Source organism: Petaurus breviceps, unplaced genomic scaffold (assembly GCF_028583685.1).
Source record: "Petaurus breviceps papuanus isolate PSGF00001 unplaced genomic scaffold, PetGlider_PUasm1.0 90881, whole genome shotgun sequence".
NCBI classification, from domain to species: Eukaryota; Metazoa; Chordata; class Mammalia; order Diprotodontia; family Petauridae; genus Petaurus; species Petaurus breviceps.
Window position 1 is genome coordinate 11,770,457 of NW_027187369.1, and position 27,475 is coordinate 11,797,931.

A 27,475-nucleotide genomic window follows, 5' to 3' on the forward strand; every position below is an offset into this window, starting at 1 on the left:
TGTTCTGTGCCTAGTTTCCTTTATTGTAGCGTGACATATGTTTCATTTTTTCTTGTAGGTTTTCTCAATCCAAGCAGTAAAATCACGCTCTGGGATTCTCTGTGGCATAAGCACACACATTGATTTACTTTATTGACCATTAAATTGGATGCTGTTTAAGACTCAAAGTATTTTTTTTATCTAGTACCATTCATGGTGGTATGTGACTTTTTGCCTCAAAGTGGGAACTGGGTTAAATATGTTCATTAAATTGGTAACATCTAAACAGTTCTTCCATATTCCTAGGAGAGTAGTCACCTAAAAACCTTTTCAATTACTCAACACTAGTATTGCAGTGTCAATTTAATTAGAGTGAGCAGGATTGTAGTTCTCCTTTCCATCAAGGGTTAAAGGAGGCGGGAAGAGAAGTGGCTGTTCTAGTCAGAAGCTTGCTCTCTTGCACCTTTTATTCTCATATGGAAGAGGCTTGTTCCACTTTGCCTTTTTTTTTTTTTTTGCTTTTTGGAGGGGGGAAGGGCAGGGCAACTGGGGTTAAGGACTTGCCCGAGGTCACACGGCGAGTGTTAAGTATCTGAGGCAGGATTTGAACTCAGCTCCTTCTGACTCCAGGACTGGTGCTCTAGTCACTGCACCACCTAGCCACCCCTCCACTTTGTGTCTTGACCTTGTGAATGGCTTGTCTCACTATCTTAAAGCTGCAGTATGTGGTGAATCCAAAGGTCACCTCTGAGAAACTCTATGGGCTGTATGGGAAAGGAAGGAAAATGTGTTCTTTTTCCAGTATAAGCTGACCTTGGATTAAAATCAGCCAGAATATGTTTCCAGGCCAGCGGTTGGTATCATTTAGCTTTTAAAGATGGAGCTCAAATGACTTTCTTTCAGACCTCCAGGGCTTTCTTCTTAATGTTCGTATGTACAGGTGTCAATACAAAGTTATCTAGGCCCTGGAGGCTCAAACCTTATGGCTTTCTGCAGCCAGCAGTTTGGTTCGTTGTTCTTTCCAGGAGCTAGCAGGCCTTCCTTAATGAAAGAGAATTGCCCATGCTTTCCAGATTCTTAAGGCAGCCAGATTACTTATTCATGGTGATCAGTTTGACATCATACTCATTTCAGCCTCCTATTTTTTTCACTTTGCTTATAAAAGGTAGTTAGTTGGATGGTTCAAACAAAACCCTCTTTTCTTGAATCTTCCAGAGGGGGCTTTATGTTCCCTTGAACTCGATGGACATTGTCTTCAGTCTTTTCCTTAGACCATGGGGCTAGCCTTGTCCTATTGCAACAGCTCACCTCAGGAGAGGAGAGCCATAGGTTACTGTTTAATATTCTGGAATTTACTCTTGTATCCTTTTGCTTTGCTGTTATGATTTCTGTACTTTCCAGTTGAAGTGCTTTACAAGGGAAATTGCATCTTTTCAAAATGCCGACTTCTCAATTTTAGTTGCCTTTGGAAGAGGCACTAGCATTTTCGGACTACATTAATCTTTCATGGTAGCCTTGGTTTATGCAGCAAGTGGGCCGTGCATGACTCAGCAGTGGAGGTTATAATACATATGGCTTCAGTCTCCTCTTATTTCTCTAGGGTTTCCATATAACTAGTTTTTTCAATGTGGATGAGTTGCTTCTTTCCTGCCTCCCTCCCCCTTGCCCCAAGGCAGTAATGAATCAGTAGAGTTGACTTCTTGTTATAGTAAAGAGCCCACCTGTTATTCTGGCCATTATCCTTGGTGGAAGATTTTGACACCAACGAAAAACCACCCTTGTCCTCGTTTTCCCTGTTGTTCATGTAAAGCATTGTTCTTGATATTTGGGTGCCTTATAAAGAAAACAAGCTACAAGGTAAAGTCCACAGTGGGGACTATCTGTCTGTCTATCTTTCTCTGTTTCTATTCTACAACATAGAAGGGAGATTATTACTTAGTATAAGACAAAGCTTTGAATAAGACATAGATGGAAAAGAAACTGAAGAAGAGATATTTTTGAAGCTTATGTTCTTTGTGTGGTCATACTCAGTCCTCCTGAGTATTAACAAAACCCAAGCCTTTTATTTTAAGCTGCTTTGGAGTTGGAAAAAGGAATTTTTGTTGTGTGCAATCTAGGGAATGGTGTTTTTTAAGCAATAATATAAAAGGAAATGTTGGCACACATCTAAATTTATGTTATAAATTGTCTTAGAATTTTTTGTGAAGTAACGAGTGAATTTCTGAGAACAAAAATCAAGTAGTTGTTATGATAAAGAAAATCAGTTGTGGCAAGCATATCGATAATGACCATTCTTAAAACATAAAAAAAAAATTCTTGTCTTTGTCAGTGACTGTTCTCGCCATATTCCACGAACTTCAAGTTGACGTTGAACTCTACGCGCTTCTCTTTGGGGAGAGTGTCCTTAACGATGCTGTTGCTATAGTGCTGTCTTCGTAAGTGTGTTGGGTTTTTCTTTCTTAAAACTTGGGTTTTGTACGTGAAGTGATAGGGCATAGGAGCCAAACGTCACCTGTCTAAACCAAATGTAATCTAAATCAAAGTATTTCTCCGCTGCAGAATTACTTTGATTAAAACACAAACACATAGATATCGCCTAGCTTGCCTCCTATTGCTACAATTTCTAGAGTACAGTTGCTATGCCAATTGCTCTCCTCCCTCCTCCCATGTCAGATAGCTTAGGAATTCTGTGGTCCTCCAGGACACTGAGTTCCTTCCACTACCAGTTAAGTCCCCTAAGGTACTCTGGACCTGTTCTTGCCATATGTGGGGGTGAGAGAATGGATGGAACAGAAGCCCCATATATTTTTTCCTTTTGTTCTTCCTCAGGTTTCATGTTCTAGATATAATAGAAGAACTAATTGAACCTTCTTAAATAGCCATTTTTGCCTTGCTGCCAAATGGGCCATCATTCCTTGGGCATTGGCTCTCCCGTAGTGGTTTCATTTCCTCCTCTTAAGTTTTGTCACTTAGGATTTGTGTTTACTTGGCAGTAAGTTGCACGGGTAGATTTCAGTGAGTATAGTTCTGGAAAGCCTTTTCCCCATCTTTCATCCTCATCACTGAATTTTTGCAGCTGCTCACAGCTCATATATAGTTAATTCAGGAAATACAGCATAAGACTAATTTCTTATAGAGATTTAAACAATTTCATTCCTTTGGTGAATATAGATGCAGAGTCAAAACTGTGCACTAATTGGAAGGAGGAAAAATGAATTACAAGGCTTCTAGCTGTGGTGTTTTCTGAGTTGCTAAAAACAACATATTCCTCCTGACAAATGTTTATTAAAGGACTTGCTGTGGGTGGAAAGCACTGTGCTAGTTGCTGAAGGAAATGCAAAGTTTAGATAAGCACCTAGCCTCTGTCCTCATGGAGCTTTCAGTCCTATTAAGGTTACAGTTTTCTGGACCATTTCTATATCCCAGCTCACTGATGCTGACTTCAAAGAGATGAAGAGAACAGGGGAGAGCTAACTTCCTGGAAAATGTCACTGACAAACAATCTGTCTTTCTCATTGGCCGCAGGGCTTGAGAGTCAAGGAGGGGGGGACAAGAAAAACACTTCAGTTCTGACTCAGATGTGCTCTTGGGTTTTTTTCCTATTTAAAGTCAGAAATAATATTTTATAAAGTTGGATTGAAAAGATTATCTCTAAAGCTTTGGGGTTTGACATAGAAATGCAAATATTTGCAAAGAACAGTTTTTTTTTTTAAATTTCACTTGTCATTATTGACTGGCTGTGTCTGAAGATGCCCTCTTTGAAGAACACCAGCTCTAATAATAGCTTAAATTTCTTGAACACTCTTAGGTTGAGAAGGTGCTTTCTTCACATGCCTCACCCTCTCCCCTTGGTCCTCTCCCTGGAGGTAGTGCTAATGTTTTTCCCATTTTATAGATGAGCAGATTCTGTGGCCACTTGACCACTGAAGGGTAGAAACTCAAGCCTCCATAAGCTAGGGCTCTTTGCCTCACACCCCACTGCCTTTCGAGAAGCTTCATGATTGTCTTAACCCAGTTGAGTAAATGAATTCCCATCTCAAAGCAGGAAAGAAACAGACCGTGTCAGGGTTTCATTGGCCCCAGGGCATCACCAGCTAGAGTGTTTGCTAATGCCTTTAGCAGCCCCTTTCCTTTCTTTTTTGGATAGTTAGAAAATCCCAAGTCTGGGATGGCTGGGAATAAAACAGTTTGGGCCAAGCACTGGTTTAGATGGATTTGCCCCACCTAACCAGCATCCTTTGCATGGGAGGAAGGGGAGCAGGGCCCAGACCTGGGTTTTATAAGTAAGAAAAGGTAAGGGAAGCCATTGAGAAAGACTTGGTTTCAGGTGGCTCAAATTCTGCTCTATGAGATAAGGTGCTGCTTGGTGGTGAAAACCTAAGCTAAAACTTCAGTCTGGAGGCCAGCTTTTGTAATAAAAGAAAGCCCTCCATCTGCTTTTAACCCATGGTTAATCTTCATTTTCCAGTGACATTTTGTTTTGGGTTCCTTGGAAATGAGTGTATAGATGATCAGGATGATTCATTCTGATCACCTATACTTTGACAAGGGAAAAGCTGAGGTAAAGCAACCTTTTCAAGCCAAATTATAGGTGTTTTATTGGAGCCATTACTCTGAAAATATCCCTCAGGAAAGGAAGCAGGCATCTCTTATCTCTGGTCAGCTGTTGTCTATGCTGTTATCATGAGTATGTCTCTTTGTAGCAGAGTGACCCATGCCATTAAAAAAAAAGAACTTCATACATTAGTTACTTAAAGGTTATTATGTAGTTATTTGAGCAATATGACATCTCCCCATCAAAGACTATTATGTCACTTTGAAATGTTTCACCCACATGTTTACATTTTTAGTTTTAAGTCCGAGTATGAAATTTAATGTCGACTGCCATTTGCCTCAATTTTTGTATATTTTGTTTGGTTTTAAGCACATTTTATTGACTTAAATGGATGGATATAAAGAGAGTCTTGTTCTTGTCTGTGTGACATACTAAGCATGTTTTTACACTTGTAATCCGAAGCATATTGCAGTAACCACAGGGAGGATAAATGGAGAATGTGTTTTGTCTGTTTGGAGGGTTCCCTGGCCACCCCCTCACTTACCTTCATTGATGTGCCTTCTTCAATATCATGATCTTACAGGATCTTTTTTATACCTCTAGTAACTAATTAACTTAATCCAAACCTGATTTAGGAATAGAGAGCCTTGTCACTGGGGACCTAGTTTGCTTTTCAAATCTGTGTCTATTTCCAAGGACGAGTGCTGCCAAAGTCCTGTTTGACCCCGAGTTGGGTTAGAAAGTTCAGGTAGGGAAGGCTTCCTATTAAATGTGGGGCTTGGCTATTACAGAGTGACTTGGGTAGTTAATATTCCAGTGGGGTGGAGAGAAATGGATTCGCTGGAGATGCTGACAAGTGGATTGTTAGAACTGCTTGAGCTCAGTGAGCAGTCTCCCTGGGTCCTCCTCTCTACAAAATGTTCATTCCCCTATGTCGCTCTGGGGGTGGTTCTTACGGCTGAAAAGTACTTCAGGCAAACCAGGTTTGCATCTTGAGCAGTGTTGATGTGTTGATGCCTCAGCTCAGAATAAGTGGGCCCAGTTTTCATTATCTTGGTCACATTAGTATGTAGGGTTGTGAGGCACTCAGATGCTAAGAGTGCTCAAACAGAACTTTCTTCCCTACTCCGTGTTCAGATAACTGACTCTAGAGGCTGGAAGGAGAGAGAGCTAAAGGCTTAATCCAGTTTTCATACATAATACAACAGTATTTTGAAAAAATCTATAACTGAAATTGACATTTAAACCCAGAGTTGAGGTTTTTCTTGTATGCACATGGAGGTTTGGGCAGGTAGTCTTTGCCCTTATGTCAGTGATTCACAGCCAAATATCCAGCCAGCCCCCATCCTGATCGATCCTTTTAACATCAGAGTTGTAAAGTCTCTTTCTTCACTTTTTAAGAAATAAGCGAGGTCTCTCTCTTTTCTCAGTTCTATCGTGGCATACCAGCCAGCTGGAGACAATAGCCACACGTTTGACGTGACAGCCATGTTTAAATCTATTGGAATCTTCCTGGGGATTTTCAGTGGTTCCTTTGCCATGGGAGCTGCCACAGGAGTGGTCACAGCTTTGATATCCTTTCATTGGTCTCTTGGGCAGGTGCTTCATTGTCCATCGCTGTTTCTCTGGAGTTTGAAATGCAGGCATTATGTGGCATTGCCTTAGGACTGCTGAATATTACCAGTTGCTTTTTTTTTTTCCTTTGACCAATAATGCACCAGTGAAAAGGTTTTGTAGTTTTTGTATTGTATAGATGTGACTTTTACAGCAAAAGGTGAATTTGGTACATTTCCACCCCAATCCCTTTTGTAAGGTTATAGAACAAATTGCTGTGAATGTATATATGATCACAATATTTTCGGTCTTAAAATGCTGTTGGTTCTTTCCCACCAGAGTGGGCTGTAATTCTTTGGCACTTTGGTTAATGAGAAAAGCAGGAAATGTCAGGCTATGGTATCTAATAGGCCATATATGTAGCTTGGGTAAGGAGAAGTCTGACTAGTTTCATCTTCTCTTAGAATGTTAGACTGAGGGGGTAGGGAGAAACAAGGGGACGGAATAAGCATTTATTAAGTGCCTACTATGTGCCAAGCACTGTGCTAAGCACTTTCCAAATATTATCTCATTTGATCCTCACAGCAACCCTGAGAGGTCAGTACTATTAATATCCCCATTTTACAGATAAGGAAATTGAAGCAGACAGGTTAAATCACTTGCCCAGGGTCACTTTGCTAGGAAGTATCTGAGGCTGGATTTGAACTCAGGTCTTCCTGACTCGAGGCCCAGTGCTCTGACTGTAGAGATAATAGTGCCCAGTCCTCTTACTTCACACATGGGACTGAGGCCTAGGGAAAGGAAGAGACTTCTCCAAGTTCGTGTAGCTGGGATCTCAGTTCTGTTAATAATTTACACCCTTTGCTTAAGATTTCTCCCTTATAAAGGCAATATTTACTTTATTGCCAAATATACTTTAAGTTTGGTTTTATGGGGGAGGTGGTACTCTTTGTCTCTTGGAAGGCAAGTAAACAGAATTAAGCACCTAGCTGGATGGGCAACCAGCCATAAGCAATCATTTTTGAGGCGAGTCACTTAATCTGTTCCTCAATTTCCCCATGTGTACAATGCTTCAACTACTTCACTGGGTGGTTATAGGATAAAATGAGCTGTGAAAATGCTTTGGAAAATCCACAAGGCTAATACAGCTACTCAATTTTAGCTTGGAGACTGTCTTGACACATGTGTAAGAAAGCTCAGTCTTATTGTGGTCTGCTGCTCTCATCTCTACGTTCTGTCCTGCCCATATTTGGGGGAGGAACTAGAAGCCTAAAAATCATTTTGATTGATTAAAAATAGTATGCTGATGGTAAATTTCTTTTATGAAGAAGAGACTATGAGTCCCCCTCTCCATGAGGTTAGGGGCTTCCTGATGCTATGACTGTCCCTTGGCTTCCTAACCTTTGGTATCCTGGACCCCTTGGAGAAGCCTTTGGACCTTTTCTCAAAACCCTGTTTTTAAAAATTACCAAGGAAACCCAGTATATTGAAATATAGTGATCAAAAGGTTTTTTTTTTATAATATACTGACTCCCAGGTTAAGAAGCTTTGATTGAGACCCAGACACAACATTTTTCATGTTTTGGGTTTGGTTTTTTTTTTTTTTTTTGGTTACATTAATTAGATTTTGTTCACTACATTTTTTTTGTTACATTAATTAGACTTTGTTTTAATAACATTGCGGGGGGGGTAGAGAAAGTATCTGAGCATTGAATAGGAACTTGCCAATTTTTCATGCTGAAATAAAAGTGCATTTCATCATTTTGAGACCAACCTTAACAGTCTTACGTGACCAAGTTCACCAAATTACGAGAGTTCCACTTGCTGGAAACAGGCCTGTTCTTCTTGATGTCCTGGAGTACTTTCCTTCTAGCTGAAGCCTGGGGTTTCACTGGTAGGTCACGTTACCTTTGTGGTTTTAAACATTGCTGACTGCTCTCCCTCCCCTCTCCTCCATCACTTCTCCCCCTCCTTCCACAAAGGAAGGAGAGAAGGAAGAGTGAGCCCTTCACCAAGTACACAAGCACATTTCTCAAGATTGTGGGTTTTTTCCCCCTATTTTTGCTTTAGAAAGTAAAATCACTTTTCTTTTTTTTATTTTTCAAATGCTTTATTAACTTCCGATTTATATCATTAATTTCCGCCAGATTTTGAGTTACAAATTTTCTCTCCATTTTTCCCCTACCCACCACCCCAAAATAGCAGTCCCACAGGATATTCCCTCCTCCAATCTGTAAAATCACTTTTCACATGAAACCATGAGAGAATTGAAGAATTAAGGGAACTAATCATAAAAAAGTTAGGAAGTTCCTTTTTGCTAGTAAGGGTTTCTTAGCTAAATCTGGACTTTGTCCTCCCTGCAGGTGTAGTTGCAGTCTTGTTTTGTGGCATCACACAAGCGCACTATACGTACAATAACTTGTCGCCGGATTCGCAGCATAGAACCAAGCAGGTAAGAGAGACCTTGGAACTTGTCTCAGAATTTTTTGCTTCTCTGCCAAGCAGCAGCCTTTGGATTGGTTGCCTGAACCACCTTCGTGGCCTAAATCCTGTTGGCCCAGTCTGTCCTGACCCCTCACAGTAGTTCCCCGGGGTGGGCGGGGTTAGGCTGGACAGGACCATGAGCCTCCCTGGCCCCTTCACGGTCCTCCATCTGGAGTAGCTTTGAGCAAGTTGAAAGGGGCTGCTTCTGGGAGGTCCAGGAAAGGCTAACTCGCTTCCCCTCTCTGTTGTTGTCTCGTCACTGACATCTGCAGGGATGCTGCAGCCTTGGGAGCGGGAGGGGGCTGCAGCAGTGATGGGACAACCCCCACAAAAGGGTCTTGAATGAGTCCACAGGCAGGGTATCTGTGGGGATCAGGCAGAGCCCGGGCCCTCCAATTTGCAGGCTAATGAGGGAGGGAGGACAATGGATGAAAAATGTGCCACATACAAATTTGTACTTGATTACAGCCGTGTGGAGAGAATAAGTGTTCTCAGGCTGCTTAAGTGATTAGGACCATTAGTGAAGCAGCAGCAAAGACATTTTTCTTGTTAAGGAATTGAGTTCGTGGCTCCAAGAGACACTGGTTTTCCTTTCAACTCAGAGACAAAGTACTTTTAATAAAATGTTTTGTTTTTTAAACCTGGGTTCCTCCTTTTTACAGATTAATTTAATTCACCTGTGAGACCAGCATTTTGGCTAGGCACAATGGGTACATGTGAAAGAAAGAAACTGAGGGGGGGAGGAGAGATGGAGGGAGAGAAATGGGGGAGAGACAAAGAGAGGGGCAGAAACAGAGGGAGAGAGACACAGGGAGAAGCAAAGAGATGAATGGAGAGAGGAGGGAGAGGAAAGAAATGGAGAGAGGGAGAGACAGAAAGGGGGGCAGAAACAGAAAGAGAAGGAAAGAGATAGAGGGAAAGAGAAAGAATAAGGGCGGGAGAGAGGAGTAGAAAGTGGGAGAGAGGAGAGTTCTTTCCATATAGCCCAGGTAGTGAAAAAAGACTCATATAGTCAAACAGTGTGTGATCCCGATTGTCCGATAATGAAGATGTGTGGTAATAGAAGGCAGGGCTCGTGGTAGTGTGGATGTGTCGGGGAGAACTTGAGCTGGACCTTGAAGGATGGTAAGATGGGGGAAGGGTGAGGAGAGGAGTGGTGAATGACAGAACAAGAAAGACCACGATGATATCTTTGGAACAGTAAGTACAAGCAGAAGACCCATGCTTAGGAGCAGTGATTAAAAAAGTGTCAGCCTAGCCCTTTTCCTTCAGTGCCTTATCAAAAAAGGTGGAGGATGGGAGCCCTCCCCATCCTTGAACTTAGTCACTCAACAAATATACATTATCCTTTGTGGAGAATACACAGTAGCCCAAGCTGTGATTGCCTCCCTTCCCACCCTTCAGGGAGATAATCATCTCACTGGAGACAAGGCATACATAAGTGATAATACCATTGGCCACAAGTATAGACTGTATCCCTGGGCCATGTGTGATTACCTGGTAATGAACTTGAGCCTGGATCCCGAGGCAACATGGCAGAACCTCTTGAGTGCTAACCTTGAAAGCAATTTGAACCTGGGTTCAATTCCCACCTCTCTCTGACAATAGCTAGAAAACCATGGGCAAATCCCCTAATGTCTTGGAGCCTCAAATTCCTCATCCATAAAATGAGGATTCTACCTCTTACAATGCCTGGCTCCCAGGATGGTGAGAAACCAACTGTAAAATTTGGATTCTGTAGAATTTAGATTTAGTCAAAAGGCTGCACTTAAGGATTTGGAAGGCCACAGGCTCCCCACCCCTGGTCTACACTCAGATGATAGCAACAATTATGAAGTGGGGTCCAAGAAACTTTCCAAGAAGGAAGTGGAAAATTCTTCTCCTTCCTTCTCCTATGCCTAGCTGAGTTCTGTAGTGATGATCCAAAGATGACAGAAATAGGGAAGCTGGAAAGAGTGGGGATGGCTCCTAGGAATGTGGGGGGTTTGGAGTGGGTAGATCCACATGCTTGGTGGTCTTCTCTTAGTTTTTAGGATATGCGAATGAGTGCTTGTCGCATGTGATTCAAGCATGGTTGAAGATAATGTAACTTTATATCTTCCCTAGAAAACATTTTTAAAACCATTTTTTTTAGTTGTTTGAGCTTCTCAATTTCTTGGCGGAAAATTTCATCTTCTCATACATGGGACTGACACTCTTCACTTTCCAGAACCACGTCTTTAACCCGACTTTCGTGGTGGGTGCTTTTGTATCCTTGCTTGTCTGGTGAGATTGGGAGAGCATTTTGCAATTGCAAATTGGATCGGGGAGGGCACAAGATTGCATTTACAATATATGTATATACAGTTTCCTCTGGCCAAAAATACCAGGAATTTCCATTTCCCCCCCTTGTTCTCAAATTTGTTCAAAGAGATGTTGATTTCTGAAGCATATATTCAGCCAGAAATTCACTGCATTTCAACAAATGGCCAAAAAGAAAGAGTGCACATTGCCACTTGGTTGACAGATTTGGATGAGGGATAGGGGCTGGAGGGATGGTGATCAGGAGCAGCTTGATTCTCCCCCTATTCTTCATTCCTTTCACCTTGGGGGGTTGGGAAGAGGGCAGTTGATCCTATGAGAATAGTGCCAGTCAGATGGGTGGAGCAAAGCAAGACTGCAGTCGTCCTATAGAGATAAGAATAGGATAGGGTCCACCCAACGCAGTGCCTGGCACATGTCTTCATTGTTTCCCAGCCTACGTCTTTCCTCAGCTTTCTTCCTTCCCTTTCTCCCTCTTCTCTTCCCTTATAGGACACTAGGTGAGATAGGGCTATGGGGGCATCGCAGGCAATGACAAGGTTTCTGAAGGTAGGGTGTACAGCATGAAGAAGGACCTCACCAACAGCAGCAACTCAGATTTCTTTGCTAGCCATGTGTAGGGAAGGAAGTCCACTAAACAAATGTTTCCAATCAGTGAGAAAAGCCAAATGAGGCAGAAGCAGGTAACCAAGCTAGGAACGAGAAAATCTGAAGAAAATCCCTTCTATTCAGAGGTACAGGTTGTCCTTTGATGATCATAAAAAAGTGTTTACTTGGGCCTTCTTGTTGGCCCATCTAGGCCCCAAGCTTTGTTTTTCCCTTGGCCTCTTCCACTTCTCTCTGTGCGCTTTTCCTACATAGCAGAGTGACAAAGACAATTCTATAATTAATCTATGAAAACAAGGTGGAATTGTCAAATATCTTTTCTTCGCATTTGACCTCTGTGTTCCTTGGGTCTTCAGAAAAGATGAAAATACACTTCCTGGCTAAACTTTGTCTGCTTGCACATAAGCCCTTTCTTAGCAGCCGGACAAGCGTGCTACATTTGGATCAGGGCTACTCCAGATCTTAAAAGGGCAAGGTAATTAAGGTTCCCTGTTCTATATCCTGAGGAAGGGACAGTTAAGAGGAAATGGAAGTCAATGCCTAACAAATGGGACAGGGAAACACTTTTATTCTGCCAAAATTGTCAAGTAAAATGAGTCAATTTTGGTATTCCCTTAGATTTTTTTTTTAGTATAATTCTTTCAAAATAGATTTTCATTTATCTTCTAGTGAATTTTCAGTAGGTGATTGACAGTCAGAAAGTTTGTAGAGTTAGAATTTTTAACGTCAGAAGGTACCTTAAAGGCCATTCCATGCCCTGCTTGTAGAGCAGTGTCCTCACTAGCAGGGCATCCAGTCTCCAGTGAGAGGGAGCTTGCTGTTCCAGCCCCCAAGGCAGCCTCTTCTCCCTCTGATTGTTAGGAAGGTTTTCCCCTGTGTTGATTCAAAATCTCCTTCTATGACTTACCTACATTGGTCCTGGTTCTGCTCTCTGGGGCCAAGCAAGACAAGTCTTGCATGCAAGAAGGATCAGAGCTCTTCATCCACTTGAAGGCTGTCATCATGGTCTAGCTTCTTTCATCTGATCCCTCATCATCGTGCTGGCTGGCCTCCTTTGGATACACAGGTTGTCTTTGTCCTACCTCAGATGTACCTGGCACTAAACACGTGATTCCTAGCTGTGGGCTGACCAGGGCAGCAGGATTGTTCTGAACTCCAGATTTTTCCAAACATTGTAGTGTTCTAGAAAGTGAGGCCAGCCTCCAAGTCAGACAACCCAAGTGGGAGTCCCAGCACTGATATGTGTTAGCTGTGTGGCCTTTGGCAAGCCACTTTTCCAAGTCTCTGAACCTCATTTTCTTTATCTGCCACCTATCTTACAGGGTGATGAGAAAAGCATTTTTAAACCATATAATTGTAAGCTGTTATTTTCCTTTTTAATTAAATTATAAATTCTTAGCCATCATATCACATTGCTACTTCACATTGAGCTTTCAGTTCAGTAGAATCTCCTAGAACTGCCTTCCAGGCATGTCCCCTGTCTAATTTTTGTACAATTTATTTTTCTTTTAACCCAAGTGTTAAGTGGGGGGGGGGGGGGGGGCAGGGAGGAGTGCTTACCCTAAGTACATGAAAACTTCCCCAGAAAAATGGGCAGATGAGAACAATTTATTCTAATGGTCATGAAGGTGGCTGAAGCTGGAGCTTGGTTAGACATGGAATATGTCAATGTCATTTCACTGCACGTAGGGCCATTGCCAGTTGTCTTGAGTTTTCTCTTGCCACTAGACTTCAGTGACTCGGGAAGAGAGACAGGCAGATGACCTTGTGCAACTCTGCCTCACTTAGATCCAATTCGTGCACAATTCAAGACATCACCCGTGGTGTCATTCGTCCTCTTTGAAAAGGACAAAACAACAAACACTGTTTAAATTAATCTTCTTAGCTTCATTCAGCCCGTGATTTTGACCTGTTGATCTTTTGGATCTCAATGTATTAACTATCCTTCCCAGCTTTGGCTCATCTGCAGATTTTATAAAGATGCCATCTTTGCCTTTTCTCCAAATCATTGATAATGCGAACAAAACAGAGCCCCAGACTGAGACTTCCCTCCAGTTGTCTTTGCTCCATTAATCAGAAAGATTTCTTGGTTCTGGTCAGTCAACCAGTTCTGAACCCACCTAACTGCACTATCATCCAGGCCACATCTAACCATCCCTTCTGCAAGGATATCGTAAAAGATCTCATCCAGTGCCCTGCTGAAATTCATCTGTAGCTACAGCCTTCCCTTGGTCTGATAATCCTGTCAAAAAAGGAAATTAGGTTAGTCTAGAGTGATTTGATCTCAGTGTAACCATGCTGGGGTTTAGTGATTATCTGCTTCCAGGTGTACCCAAACTGTCCCTTTTAATAATTTATCTTGCTTTAGAATTTGAATTCAATGCCTCAGACTTTGTCCCATCACCATTAGCACCATTTTAACAAATAAGTTTAAACAAGTGGAAGAGATTGATCCTTAACATGTTAATGTGTTTAGCTTGCCATTTTCTTGGGAAGAGCTGCCAATATTTATCCCTTGTCCTTTTTGCTTAATTTGGGCAGAAGAAATAAGATTGGATCAAATTTTCAACATATGATGATGTTTGCTGGTAAGTGTGTGATTCTCTTCTTGTTTTCCTCCCCAAGCCACCACACAGAATATGAAATGATCGTCTAGATGGACACAGCTGCTAGTGACATCAAATCCATTGAATTATTGAAGTGATGATAAAGGTAGCTGTGGTGGAGTGGATAGGAGTCGGGAAGCCCTGCATTCCATCTTGCCTCAGATGGATTGTTATCTACCATTGTTGCAGGCAGCAGCGTGAAAAATTCCTTACGCTGATGAAATTGTAGCACCTTCACGTATTTTGGGTATTGAAGTTAGAATTTTATGGTGAAATCTGTTAGATTATAAGCTCCTTGAGGGCAGGGACTGTCTTTGCCTCTTTTTATATCTCCAGAGCTTAGCATAGTGTCTGGCACTTAATAAAAGTCAATCGATGGATGTTATTTCGTGGTGAATTATGCCCCTTTCTCTTCCATTGTTATTTTTTCTCATTTTAACTCTCAATCCCTAGTTTAGTTGGATTGCATTCAACAAGCATTCATTAAATGCCTCCTTTGTGCAGAGCACTGGTCCAGGGACTGTGGCTACAAAGACAATGAACCAGTCCCTTTTTGTAAAGATCTTTCATTCTGTTGGGCTTGGGGGAATGGGAATATAACTTTGTTATAACTTTGTCCTGAGGAGTATGGTTTGGCAGTAATGTCATTGACCTATTGTAATCAGACTCCACCATACTTTGACACTAACTGCCCCAGAATGTTTTACTTGGCATTGTTAGGTAGAAAATGGGAGAAGAGGACTTGGAAGATGAGGTGGGGAGGATGAAGATGAATGATAGTCAACACTGTGTACTTGAAAAAAAAGTCATTGTCTGTTGCTTCTCCTTTTCCCAAAATCCTTTTGCTTCTGTGGATTTCTTGTAGCTCCCATGGTTGATGGGTTAATAGCATAAAATAATCCCTTGTTTCCTTTCAGGCCTTCGTGGTGCCATGGCCTTTGCCTTGGCCATTCGGGACACTGCCACCTATGCCAGGCAGATGATGTTCAGCACGACACTCCTGATTGTGTTTTTTACTGTGTGGGTGTTTGGTGGGGGCACCACGGCCATGTTGTCATGTCTGAACATCCGGTAAGTGCAAACTAGACGCCTTGGTATTTGAATGTTAAATTACAATTCAGACACTTTATTTGATTGTGAGTTTGTAGAAGAATTTTATAATAAAGAGTAGCATTGTTTGTGACCAAGAACTCCAAGGTTAAAGTTGGAAGACTTTTGTTTTTAATATTTGAAAATGTACTTACTTTGAAAGCTCCCTCTCATCTCCCTAGTCCCACATCTGTTTCTATGGAAACAGCAGCCTGGGTTGTTAAAGCCTTTATAGGTTTTAACTATGTGTACTAGCTGAGACTTCATATGCCCTAGGAACCTACTGAGCCCCCCAAATGTACAACATTGACTAGAGAAAACAATATGGTCCATTAAAAAAAGTCCAATTTTCCTCCTTGGCTTTTCTCTTTGCCTTCCTTTCTGGGAAAGGATCTAAAAACCAGGTGTCCAATCTAGCCGTACCTACCTAATCTCGGTGAATTCTTTTTTTAATCTAGATCAATCACTGAGACACCTGCTTTTTACTGTGTCCGAGACAGTCATTTGTACATCTGTGCAAATGGGAAATACCTTCAGTGTTTCAGGTGACAGTGCTTTTCGAAATGAGCAGCCTTAAGCTCTTTTCTTTCCCTTGAAAAGCCATTGAGTGAGTTGCTAATACTTAAAGAGTTATTACTAAAGGGATAATTATAGTTTCCTAAATTATCTTAAATTAATTCCTCAGTAAGGTTTTTTTTTAAGGAGGGGGAAGAGTTAAGTCAATGCAAACAATCCCCCAAACTGAGTTTAAACTCTCACCTGCCTTTATATGGCTCCACCCTCCCCCTGGTCCCATAGCATACAATTGAGTTTATGTGATCTTGTATTCTCTGTTTCATGTGTATGAGTTTCATCCCCGCAAATAAGATCTTTGAGGCAGATTTAAAACCATTTCTGTCCCCTCCCAAGGGCCGAACCCAGTACTGTGCTCCTGAGTGTGGAAACGTTGGACCCTGTATGATAACTTAAGTGCGATGACTCTCCACGACCACTAGATGTCACTTTACATTCATGGATTTGCTTAGAATCTGCTCTTAATATGTAGATTATGGACCTTTTGACATTTTAAAACCACAATGAGCTTCTGACCACACCTTTGTTAGAATCCTCTCCATCTGAACTAGGGCTCTGATCTTTTTCTTCCTCTAGGCTCTGCTTTAGCCTCCCAATAACACGTGGAACAGTCATTTTCTGTGGTTTTAGCCATCATTTCGAACACATCCTAGAAAGTCAGAAATGACTGCTGTGCCCCACGGCTGGCTTGTCCATTAGCCTTTGACAGAGACCTAGCATTTTTCTGTTGCAGCATTTGATGATGGTGGAAATTATCTTAAGAGGCTAGAAAGAAATCTCACTTACCTGAATACTTTGTTGTGTTTTTTCCTCTTGTCTTTGGAATAGCACCATTAAAGTAGCCTCTTTGAAAGGGGAGACAGTAATTTCCTTGTTCCAGACCTGAGATATGGTAGTACTGTAATTTCCAGGGAAGAAATGTCATTTTTATATTAGTTGAAGAGATTAAGGAGTATAATGAGATCCTATGTGTAAAATGCTTAGCACACTGCCTAAGTGCATGGTGGGTGCCCAACAAATACTTAACCCCTTCTTTCCTCTCTCTTTCCTCTAGTAAGATTGGCGATTGTTGCCAGATTTGGAATCTAAGCTATTTTTATTAATGATGGCTCATAATAAGGGCTGCCATTTTCACATTAATTTCATTTTGATCCCACCAAAACCTTTTGAAATTGGTAAGGCATGTTCATATGACTCTTGGTATTTTGACTTTGGAATCAGGAAGCCTTGGGTTCAAGAATGTCCTGTCTCTGACACAGCCTGACTATGTGACCCTGGGCAAGTCACTTAACCTCTCAATAGCCCACACAACTCTCCTAAGACTAGGTTACTGATCTTCATGAGTGGAAGGAGTTTCCACACCAGGAGTTTCCTATGCCAAGCAACTCAGAGGCATAGACCAAAAAAGAAAACAAAATAATAAAGCTCATTAAAATTGCCATCTACTTCATTGGAAGGGGTCCCATGCACTGATGAAATCAGTTCTAATCAAGTACCTAGTTGAGTCATGGGGTTACAAAGGCAAAAATAAAAACCTGTCCCAGGCCTTGAGATCACCACTTTACTGGGGAATAAAACATTTGTACAGATGCCAAAATAGAAGACAATTTGCATTGGCAAAGCGCACTAGTAACTGGAAGAGTCAGGGAAGGTCAATCCCAGGTCCAGGCAAAAACCCAAATTTACAGATGAAGAAACTGATGTCCACACAGCCTGTGACTTCCAGGAGCCACAGGTGGCAAGCAAGGGGCAGAGTCCTTCCCCTCCCAAACCTAATACTCCCTCTGTCCTATACTGTCACATTGCCCGTGTTAAGAAAATGAGCTGCCACCTGTTTAAAAGCCCAGATTGTCATCTGACATTTGTGTTTCCTCCTTTAGGGTTGGAGTTGATTCAGACCAGGATCATCTGGTAAGTGCACATGGATGTTTTTGTCTGATGTGAAGTTACTCTTGGTTTCTCAACTCCTTTAATTAGCTTTACATGAAACTGTTCCTTGCTTTTCCTACTGTCTGATAGGAATCAAAGCATAGCTGGAGTCTTGGTATCCACGGTGATGGCTCTCCTATCTCTAGGCCCCCTTTGGAGAGGAAAGCAGGGCTTTAGGGCTCTGGCGAGGGGAGCCTTTTTCCACTTGGATTTGTGCACTAAGGCTGGACTCTGCTGGGAGGCTCCCTTTGTCTGTCTGGCTTCCACATCATGAAGATCAGTAACTTAGTCTTGAGAGAGTTGTGTGGGCTATTGAGAGATTAAGTGATTTTCCAGGATCACATAGTCAGGCTGTATCAGAGACAGGACGTTCTTGAACGCAAGGCTTCCTGACTCCAGGATACCAGACTGGGCGACCAGCAGCAGCCCTTCCGAATTACCCAGGAATCTCTGAGCCTACCTGTTTAACGCTGCTAGAATCTCTTGGTCCTGACACCAGGTGCATTTTTGAGTGCAGTACTGTTTGAGGTATAGGAATAAACCTGTAGAGTCTTATTCAGTTAAAGCCCAGGTTTCTAACAGACTTCTTTCTGATGATCATTTGCTTCCAAGCCCCATCACCCAGTACAGATTCACACGTTTCTTCTCTCTTAGGGGCTACTTAGATGTCCGGATGACAAGTGCAAAATATTATTATATATAGTATCATACATAATTATTATATTAGTATAGTATTAGAAAAGCTTGGACGGTTGGTGTTGTACTTAGTTGCAAAACACATTTCTTCTGGTCTGAACCAAACCTTGGTTTGTTTGCCTCCATGGTAGCATGAAAAGAAATCAATTGATGAGCTTCACCTTGCTAATTGATAAGCTAGCCAGCTGTTGAGGAGACTGTGCGCTCTCTCAGCTCAGCATAGAGAGAGACCGGGCAATCCTGCTGCTGGACATATTTGCCAGAGTGTTGGGAGATCAGAGTTTATGTCATGGGTGGAGAGGTGGCCAGGGCTACAACCCAGCAGGTGGCAGTGGGAATAGCAAAGAGGGATGCTGGGTCACATCGCAATGACCCTTCACAGAGTAGGGAATTTTTCCCTCCCGAATCTTTGAGATGGTATGGGTGTCAATAACCAGCTGTTCCATTGGCCTAATCTCTTTCTCCTCTGGTCACAGGGCTTCCCAGAGAGTGAAAGAAGGAACACAAAAGCTGAAAGCGCATGGCTCTTCAGGATGTGGTACAACTTTGACCATAAGTATCCTTAAATTGAGGAGGATGTGGGGGGTGGACAATGAGAATCCCAGGTTGGCTACTCTTGGCTTTTCGCCTCCCCCGTTGTGAGGAAAGATCAAGGCCTAGCTTCATTTCTTCTTACATAAGACGATCTTAAGGCACTAAAACCGAGTCACAAGCAGTATAAAGATGGTTTTCCCTTCTCTTTGTAAGCATTCTCATGTGATAATTAACAACAGTGCCATGAGATGTTGTCATTCCCACTTTACAGATGAGAAAATTGAGGCTCCTTGAGGGAAAATGACTTGCCCATCATCACACAGGTAGTCAGTGATAGAGCTAGGACTCCCAAGTTGTTTGACTACAGATCCCCCATTATTTGTCGCCATCTTTCCCCATTGCTATTTAGCATTGCTTGTGATTTTGATTCTCTGGAGACCATGACTTATAGACAAGTAGCTTCACATACTGACTTTAAAAGAGATGAGATTTTGTGACATTGAACAGTTTGGGATCATTGAAAGCACTGTTCAGTTCCCTGAGTATAGTGACCCATCTGGCTGTCCAGGACATGTGAGAGTGAGTGAGTGTGTGTGTGTGTGTGTGTGTGTGTGTGTAGATAGACACACATAGTATATAATTGGGCAGTATGCAGTTTTCGTCTACTTTTTTCATTGTGGATGTCATTTAGGAGGCTTTTTATTGGTCAGGACTCAAAAATGGAGGATGATGAAAAGCCTTTAAGAATTTGGTTTATCAGCAACGCAAATGCTTTTCTTGATCTTTTCCCAAAGAAAGGGCACTAGAACAGCAGTGGATTTGGGGCTCTAGGACCAGGGATCCAATTTTGCCCCCTTTCCATTACTAGCTTTCTTAAGCTGGGGCAGCCCCTTTCCCTTCCTGTGTCTCTGTTCTCTCTTCTGTAAAATGAGGGGGTTGAATTCTGTCATTTCTAAGGATCCTTCTAGCTGTAACTCTGTGGGCCACATAAGCCTTATTTTCCAGCTTGTTATGGCCACCACAGTGACCATTTTAATTAATTCCTAGGTTTCTAACCTGTGTATATGTCCCCTAGACTACAGTCCTTCCTAGACACACTTTTGGCAGTGTTGCTCCTTCACGAGCTGCTTAAACCATATGTTTCTTGAGTGAGTTCCTTATTAATATTGATTAAAATTAATTTCCTGCAGATTAAGCTGACAATTGAACAGAGGGAAGGATCTGTAATGTAATACCAAGCAAAGGCAACTTCCCAGGTTCAAAATACCAGCATAGGTGCTCTCTATTTTATTCAGTGACAAACCAAGAACAGAGAAGATCAAAACATGACATCATTCAAAATACAGCATTTACTAAGTGTGATTAAATAATCTCCAAGTACTACCCCACCCCAGGATCTTCCAATCATTCAATCAATTACAAAGTCCCTGTTCTAAATACTTCTCCACCCCTAGGCTATACCTTAATTAAGTCCACCACAAAGCCCCTCTTCTCAAATGGAGATTAGTTTCCAAACATAAGTAAAATACATTCATTTGCTCAACCATAGAACACAAAAAGGTCAAAAGTTCCCCACCCCTGGATCACAATTGAATCTACCCCAGAGTTACATCAAGTTTAAACACAGCACTTAATACCCAAATGGAGGTCTTTTCTTCATCTTGACACGAGGCAAGTTCTCAGCAATCTTAGTTCCTGGGGAGACAAGGCTTAGCAAGGCCATAAGATACATTGCCAGTCCCTTCATGAATTTATCCTCTGTCTGTAGAACAGTCCTAGAACCCCTGAACACATTAGCAAAGCCCTCTCCCAGGATTTCTGTAAACATACAACAAGAAAATCCTTCTTCAGAGCTTCTGAACCAACAGAAAGGCTCCCAGACCCCTGCAACAACAGCACTGTCCTTCACCAGTGGACAGTATTCATTCTGTCTGCCGGACAGTCTCCAGACCCCTGCAACAACAGTACTGTCCCTCACCAGTGGACAGTATTCACTCTCTGTCTGCAGGACAGTCTCAGGCCTTCTTAACCAAATGCCAGGTTCCAGGACTTCTTCAACAGGACAGTCTTTCACCAGTGGACAAATCTGGCAAAATAACATCAAAACAGACAGACAAAGTACCAGCAAAACAGCCATATCTCCTCAGTCCTTGGCAGCTCAGGGGGCAGGTCTCAAAAGTCCAGGGCAATTCAAAGCGGCCACCAGCAATCTCTTAGTCTCTCTCTCTTCACGAGGTGCTGCTTCCAAAAAGAACTTCCGCCTCTCTCTTGTCTCTCCAAATCTACATCACCAGCTCCTCCCACTTCAGGACTTTCTTTTCACATCAACAAGCCCATCCCACAGGTGGGGTTAACAAACTCTGGGTTTTAATACAATCAATTTGAAAACCAAGCCAATACAGGGGAATCTTTAATTGCCATTACTATCACAGGATCATAAAATTCACTTTCATAATTGGGTTTCTCAGTTCTTGTTTACCAGAACTTGGTGTTATCTGGCATTCACATACACCTAGGAAATATGTAAACACATAAGATATCCATCATCCTTTCTGTGTGTAAGAGACCATCTAGTCCAGCCCCTTCATCTTATAGATGAGGAAACTGAAACTCAGAAAGGTGAGGTGACTTCCAAGGTCTCCCAGGTAGCATGTAACAATACTGAGATTCAAACCAAGGCTGGCATTTGAACTAAGTTCTTCTGGCCTGAAATCCAGCATCCTTAGATTAGAACCAGAGTTCTTCCCTGTTTTTAATCCTTGGACCCTGTGAGCAGTCTGATGAAGCCTATGGACCATTTCTCAGAATCATGTTTGCAAATGCATAAGATAACATACATAGGACCACAGAGGAAACCAAAGTTAGTAAAAATAAAGATGTCATTTTTTCCCCATCTATGTTCTTGGGGCCCCTTTCATTCTGTCCAGGTTAAGAACCCCTGAATTAAACAGTGAAAGCTTTGAAAAGAGAGCAAGCACTCATTTTTTTCCCTTGTCTGTTTGGCCAAGAGCCTGCAGTACGTTGTAACATAATGGACCCTTGCTTGGAAAGCAAATTACTACAAGAAGCAAGAACACCTAAGTTCTTGTGGTGCATTAAGTCCTCCATTAGGGAGAGAGCCCTGGTTTGCAAAATTGCTTAATGTTAATTAAATCAGAAGCAGCAATTTTAGCAGAATTTGGGACAGAGGGCCCTTCTGGATCTTTAATGGTTTTCATCCATTTTACTTCATTGAACAAATATTTGAGTGCCTTCTCTGTAAATCTTATTTTTTAACCAAAGTGTACACTCTGGATAATTTATGATATGAAATAACAGAATCATCCTCGTGTAAAGGCATGCTATTTAAAAGAAGGACAGCATGTTTTTCTATATACTTCTATTGGGCACCAAAGACTTAAGTCACCTCAGTAATACCAGTGACACTGGTGAGAATTACAGATTGGCTTATGCAGCCTTCCATTTTTTCTTTTTTCTTTTTTTTTTTCTTTTTGGAAAGGGGAAGGCTGGGCACTTGGGGTTAAGTGACTTGCCCAAGGTCACACAGCTAGTAAGTATTAAGCTTCTGAGTCTGGATTTGAACTCAGGTCCTCCTGACTCCAGGGCCGGTGCTCTATTCACTGTGCCACCTAGCTGCCCTCTTCCATTTTTTTTTTCTTTTCTTAAATTGGACGGCTGCTAGCAAATCTAGCAGCACCTCCCTTATTCTTCCTCCTTGTGGCAAACTTAGGAGACCTGCCCAGGTGACTATGGGATGGACACAGTGGATGGCATGTGATCTTCATCACTGCTGGGGATGGCCAAGCTGATGAGAACAGAGATTTGTTGGAATGTGGGGATATTTGAATAGATGGGCAAATTTTACCAGAATTTGGCCGTTTCTACTTCAGATTTATAAACCCAGTGGTTGTGAAATCTTTATTCTCACCAGGTAATTCAACAGGTATTTTTTCAGTGCCTTTCACATGGCAGGCCTTGTGTTGGCACTGGGAATACAAGACTGGTGAGAATGACTCTGCCTGCCCCTAGGGAACTTAAATTTTATTTGAAAAAATTGACTTTCTAGCTGAACTGTAGGTGGGCAATTCGGTTTGCCTTGTGGGGGAGGGACAGGGACAATTTAAGTGAGAATTTCAAAGGGGCAGATTACTGTCCCAATCAGTTGCATTTTCATGCAAGTATTAGTCTATTTCTTGGTGTTAAATAGTCATGATAAAGACTTGTATAATGATCTAGTTATTTCTGAATGCTGGGTCCTTGAAAAGTGATTTGGAGGGATGGGTGGGGCTGCTCATTGTTTCATGATAATTTGATATTCTTTTTGAGAGGAACAAATGAATATTGAAGCTAGACTAGTGATGGAAGTTTGTAATTTAAAGAAACAACAATTTAGAGAGGTCTTTAGAATTGGCTCTGTTCCCCTTTGACAACTTTTTGAGCAATAATTATAAGGTTTCCACTCAGACGTTTTGGTGGAGAGCTTGCTTTTGCCACTTACTAATCAGATCCACCGGTCATGTGATCAAAGCTACTGTCTTTCTCCAGATGATGAATTGATTAGCAGAACCTTTCCTTTTCTCTTCCTTGCTTAATTAAGGAGTAACTTTAAAATGATTCAGGCTCTCTTTCTCGGTATCAATTTCTTCCATTAAATAAGTTGGGCATTTTGGCGTGATTAATAAGGATGTTTGAGGTTCTTTCTCCCTTAACAAGCACAGCTATTTGAAGCCGCTCCTGACCCACAGCGGGCCACCTCTTACTTCCACACTCCCTAGTTTCTGTGGACCCCTTGCAAGATGTCTGACCAGCCCTCAAGCTTATGAAGTAAGTAGTTCTCAGCTCTGCTTGACCTAACCTCATCTTGTCTGGTCCCTGGACTTCTTTTTTTTTTTCTTTGAACTGACAAGAGTGTGCATGGGCTTTTTAAGGAAGTGAGCACCTTTTACTTAGCCAATGGGCCATTTGAGTATGCCCAGAAACCTTTGTGTGTGTTTCCAACTGAAAGTCTAATGGGTGGTAGGAATAAAGCGGTGCCACGTACTGTCTTGGAAGCACCTGGAGTCTTCTAGTGGCACCGGGGTTGGTATCCAGCTTTGCAGTATGTGTCCCAGGCTAGGTCGTTTTTATATCCTCATCCATGAAGTGGCCAGAGGATCTCAGTTCCTGTTTGTGAAGCTCCTGTGAGTAACAGACGGTATGTGGTGGTGTGTGCTTTTACTCTTGTGGATCTTGGACACAGCTTCTCTTCCTTCTTGTTGGAGCCATGAGCATGTCAAGGCATCATTAGAACCCCTCTTTGTTTCTTTGCCTTCCAGTTTGGGGTTTGTATGTCCTTGCATTTGATTCTAAGCATTAGAGCTTAGGTGACTGATGCATGGACCAGACTTAGGAAAGAAGTCTGATTTTTAAATAGTTTTATTTTTCACATCTGAAACCCAACCTTCTAATCCCAGACTTACCCTCTAAAAAGAATCCATGGAATAGCATATCTATCTCAGCTGTTTCGGGACAAGAAATTCCCAACTGTTGAAGAAACAGAGGGTATCATCTCAGCCAAGATGGATGTGGTCAGATATTGATGGTAATAACTCAAACCTGGATTTGCAAAGTGTCTTTCTCCCCTGAGGCACTATATGCTTCTAGAAGGTGGTGTTCACTTCTGGCTACCACAATTTAGGGAGATGTTGTGTCCAGAGGATGGTGGCCAGGATGGCAAGATACCTGACATCCGGGACCTGGAAAAATCAGTTTAGCCTGAGGAAGGGCAGGTTGGGGGAAGGGGGGCGAGATGACACTGTCATATGGATGAAGGTTTAGTGTTGTTCTAGGCCCCAGAGGACAGAATCAGGAACAGTAGGGGAAAGTACAGGGTGGCAAACTGATTCTTAGCCCCATGTTTTGTTTGTTTGTTTTTTTACCATTTCCTCACTGCTATGAGGGACATATTCATTGCAAAACAATTTATAGTTAAAGACAGTTATCATTAGAACCTTCAGTTGTTGACCTGGGAGATCGATGGTCTGGTGTTTAGGCTGCTTGCTGTTCTTTATCATATCTTCAGAATTAAGTATATCAAGGATAGCTTATTTCTAGGCATTGTTTATATGAAAGTAAATAATATTTTTCATGGACCTGGCTCACCTGTGACTCTTACAGTTTGGTCTTCTGATAAGAAAATTGCCTTAAAAGTACCGTTTGTTTTATCTTTTTGTTTAGAATCAGGAACAGCTGAAAGATGATGATTCTGATCTTATTTTGAACGATGGCGACATTAGCTTGACGTATGGAGATTCTACTGTTAGCACTGACTCGATGTCAGCCAGTGCTCCTAGGAGGCTTATGGGAAACACTTCTGAAGATGTCCTGGATCGAGAACTTGCTTTTGGGGACCATGAACTTGTAATTCGGGGAACCCGCCTGGTTCTTCCAATGGATGATTCTGAGCCCCCATTAAATATGTTAGATAATGCGAGGCATGGGCCAGCTTAACATGTCTGTTGCTCACTAACCTGACTGTAAAATCCGCATACGCAATTGTGAAGAAATGTGTACTACCTACCAAGTCCAATGCATGTATCTGACCGTTTAAGCTGTATAAATCCTGTTTATATGGCATAGTAAGAATATGTATTCTGTACAGGACAGATTGTGAACAAGCAGTTCTTTGACTTTAAAAAAATCCCCTGTTGCCTGCACTTTGTGGAGTGGCATTGTTTTCAGCCCCCTGCATAGTGATAGCGTGGGTCCTGCTACCTTTCTCAGCTCAGTACAAAAAGAGGCCGAATTACTCATTCTTCTAGTTACTTGACACTTAACCAAAATGCCAGATTTGGGGAGTATAGATTTAGTTTGAGATGGGGAGGGGGGTGTCTTTCTTTCCCAGAAGAGTTTGGGGGCAGTCTGTTTCAGATAATAGGATTTCAGTGACACTCCATGGGTCCTGCCTTTCTGTGCCATTACAAGTGGCCTCTTCTGGTCCAGAGCATGATTGTAGAACTGTGCTGGCTGGCTTCAGCTCTGATTGTGTTTCACCCAGGTTGGAGGGGTCAATGTTAGCAAGAGTGTGGGGTGGATAGCTCACATGTTTCTCTGGACCAGAAAGAGCCAAACTGATGAGCAAAGTGCAGTGCCCTTTGTAAAGGATGGAGAGAAGAGACTTTGAAATAATTTTTTAAAATCTCTCCAGGTCATTAAGGTCTTTGGAGGGTATTGAACCCAGCTCTTTATCCATATTGAAAGATCTACATAGCAAGCACATTCTTTGGGGGACTAGGGGTGGGAGGGTGGTCATAATAGAATGGGGATTTCAGAGGCCTCTCCTGAAACATATAAATATTCTGCCTCAGATATGATTACCTTTAGATGCTAAATTGTTGCTTAAGTTTTGGTCATGTATGTGACGCATAAAGCAAGCTTTGTGGTTGGGCCCTTTCCCTTTCAGGCATTATTTAAGCCGCTTTTCTTGCTGTAAGCAGTAGACGTAGCACCCTGAAGTTGACCATGTCCAAATGTCATTTGTGTAATACTGTAGTTATAATGAAAATTAATTTATAGATCTATTATCGCACTTGTGCTCAATCCCAGCATCCAACGGAAATGGGACCCAACTGCTGTTGGGTAAACTGGAACTTGGCTTCATCTCCAAGTCACGTTTCAGAAACTGATTGCAAACTGAAAGGGAGAAGAATGTTGCCTTTTCAGTAGTTAAAAATCTTTGCACTTTGAGAACTCCTTAGCATGCTTTGTGTCTAGTTGTCTTTGTTTCTCTATTCCTTTTTAATATGAAATACTTGAGCTGCCATATGTATTTGAAAGTTTTTGGTGTTTTTAGGAAGAACTTGAACAAAATTTGCAATTTCACTTTCAGTTTATTATGATGGAAATTATTTGAGATGAAATGAATTCTGAGAACTCTTTTTTCCCCCTTTTTTTCAAATGCAAACACTGACTACTTATGTTTCTGGAAAAACAATTTCCACGGTTTTTTTTGTTTTCTTTTGTTTTCTTGGATCTGAGTAACTGCCTTAAATTGTTTTCCCCCTGGCTAGGACTGATCTCTTCCCTGTTCTAGTGTCCTGGGCGGGTTTGTTCCTAGCCAACTCTTATACTAGTGGTCTTACTCTTGCTGATGGCAGTTTTAGCTTTTGATGTAGCCATGGGTACCATAGTGCTAGTGACCTTCCTGCCATGCAGGAATTCTGTGACGTGTTCATTTCTCTGATGTAGTCAAAGATTTTGTCATTGTGTGTTTTGAGGTGCTGTATCGCTTCCCCATACTATTATACATGTTTCAAAAAGATATTCAATAAAGATCTACCACTTTTTTATGCTGTCAGGTGACTGAGTTCGTTTCTGAGTTCTTAGAATTCCATTGAATGTCAGTTCCTGCTGAGCTGGTTCTTACCTTTGCGTGGGTGGGAGGGGAACCTAGGAACTAGGAACACCTAGTTCATGAACTCACTTTTTAGTTGAGCAAATCTATATCCCAACTTGTGGAGGGGGAGGAAGGAAGCTTGCCATTCCAGTGTCACCGCATGGAAGTCTTACACCAGCCCCCCAAAGAGGGATA

General features: G+C 42.0%; 1 protein-coding gene across 1 annotated transcript in view; it reads left to right on the forward strand.

Moving 5' to 3' along the window:
* Window positions 1–27,241, forward strand: part of SLC9A6 (solute carrier family 9 member A6) — a 33,789-nt gene extending 6,548 nt beyond the window's left edge. The window contains exons 6-16 of the mRNA XM_069074126.1: window positions 2,309–2,414; window positions 5,965–6,111; window positions 7,882–7,982; window positions 8,452–8,540; window positions 10,707–10,820; window positions 13,956–14,067; window positions 15,003–15,156; window positions 17,628–17,658; window positions 18,849–18,928; window positions 23,625–23,730; window positions 25,123–27,241. Coding sequence (XP_068930227.1) covers window positions 2,309–2,414; window positions 5,965–6,111; window positions 7,882–7,982; window positions 8,452–8,540; window positions 10,707–10,820; window positions 13,956–14,067; window positions 15,003–15,156; window positions 17,628–17,658; window positions 18,849–18,928; window positions 23,625–23,730; window positions 25,123–25,395 — 1,313 coding nt within the window. The 3' untranslated portion in view covers window positions 25,396–27,241. The remainder of the gene's footprint in view (window positions 1–2,308; window positions 2,415–5,964; window positions 6,112–7,881; window positions 7,983–8,451; window positions 8,541–10,706; window positions 10,821–13,955; window positions 14,068–15,002; window positions 15,157–17,627; window positions 17,659–18,848; window positions 18,929–23,624; window positions 23,731–25,122) is intronic.
* The last annotated feature ends 234 nt before the right edge of the window (window positions 27,242–27,475 follow it).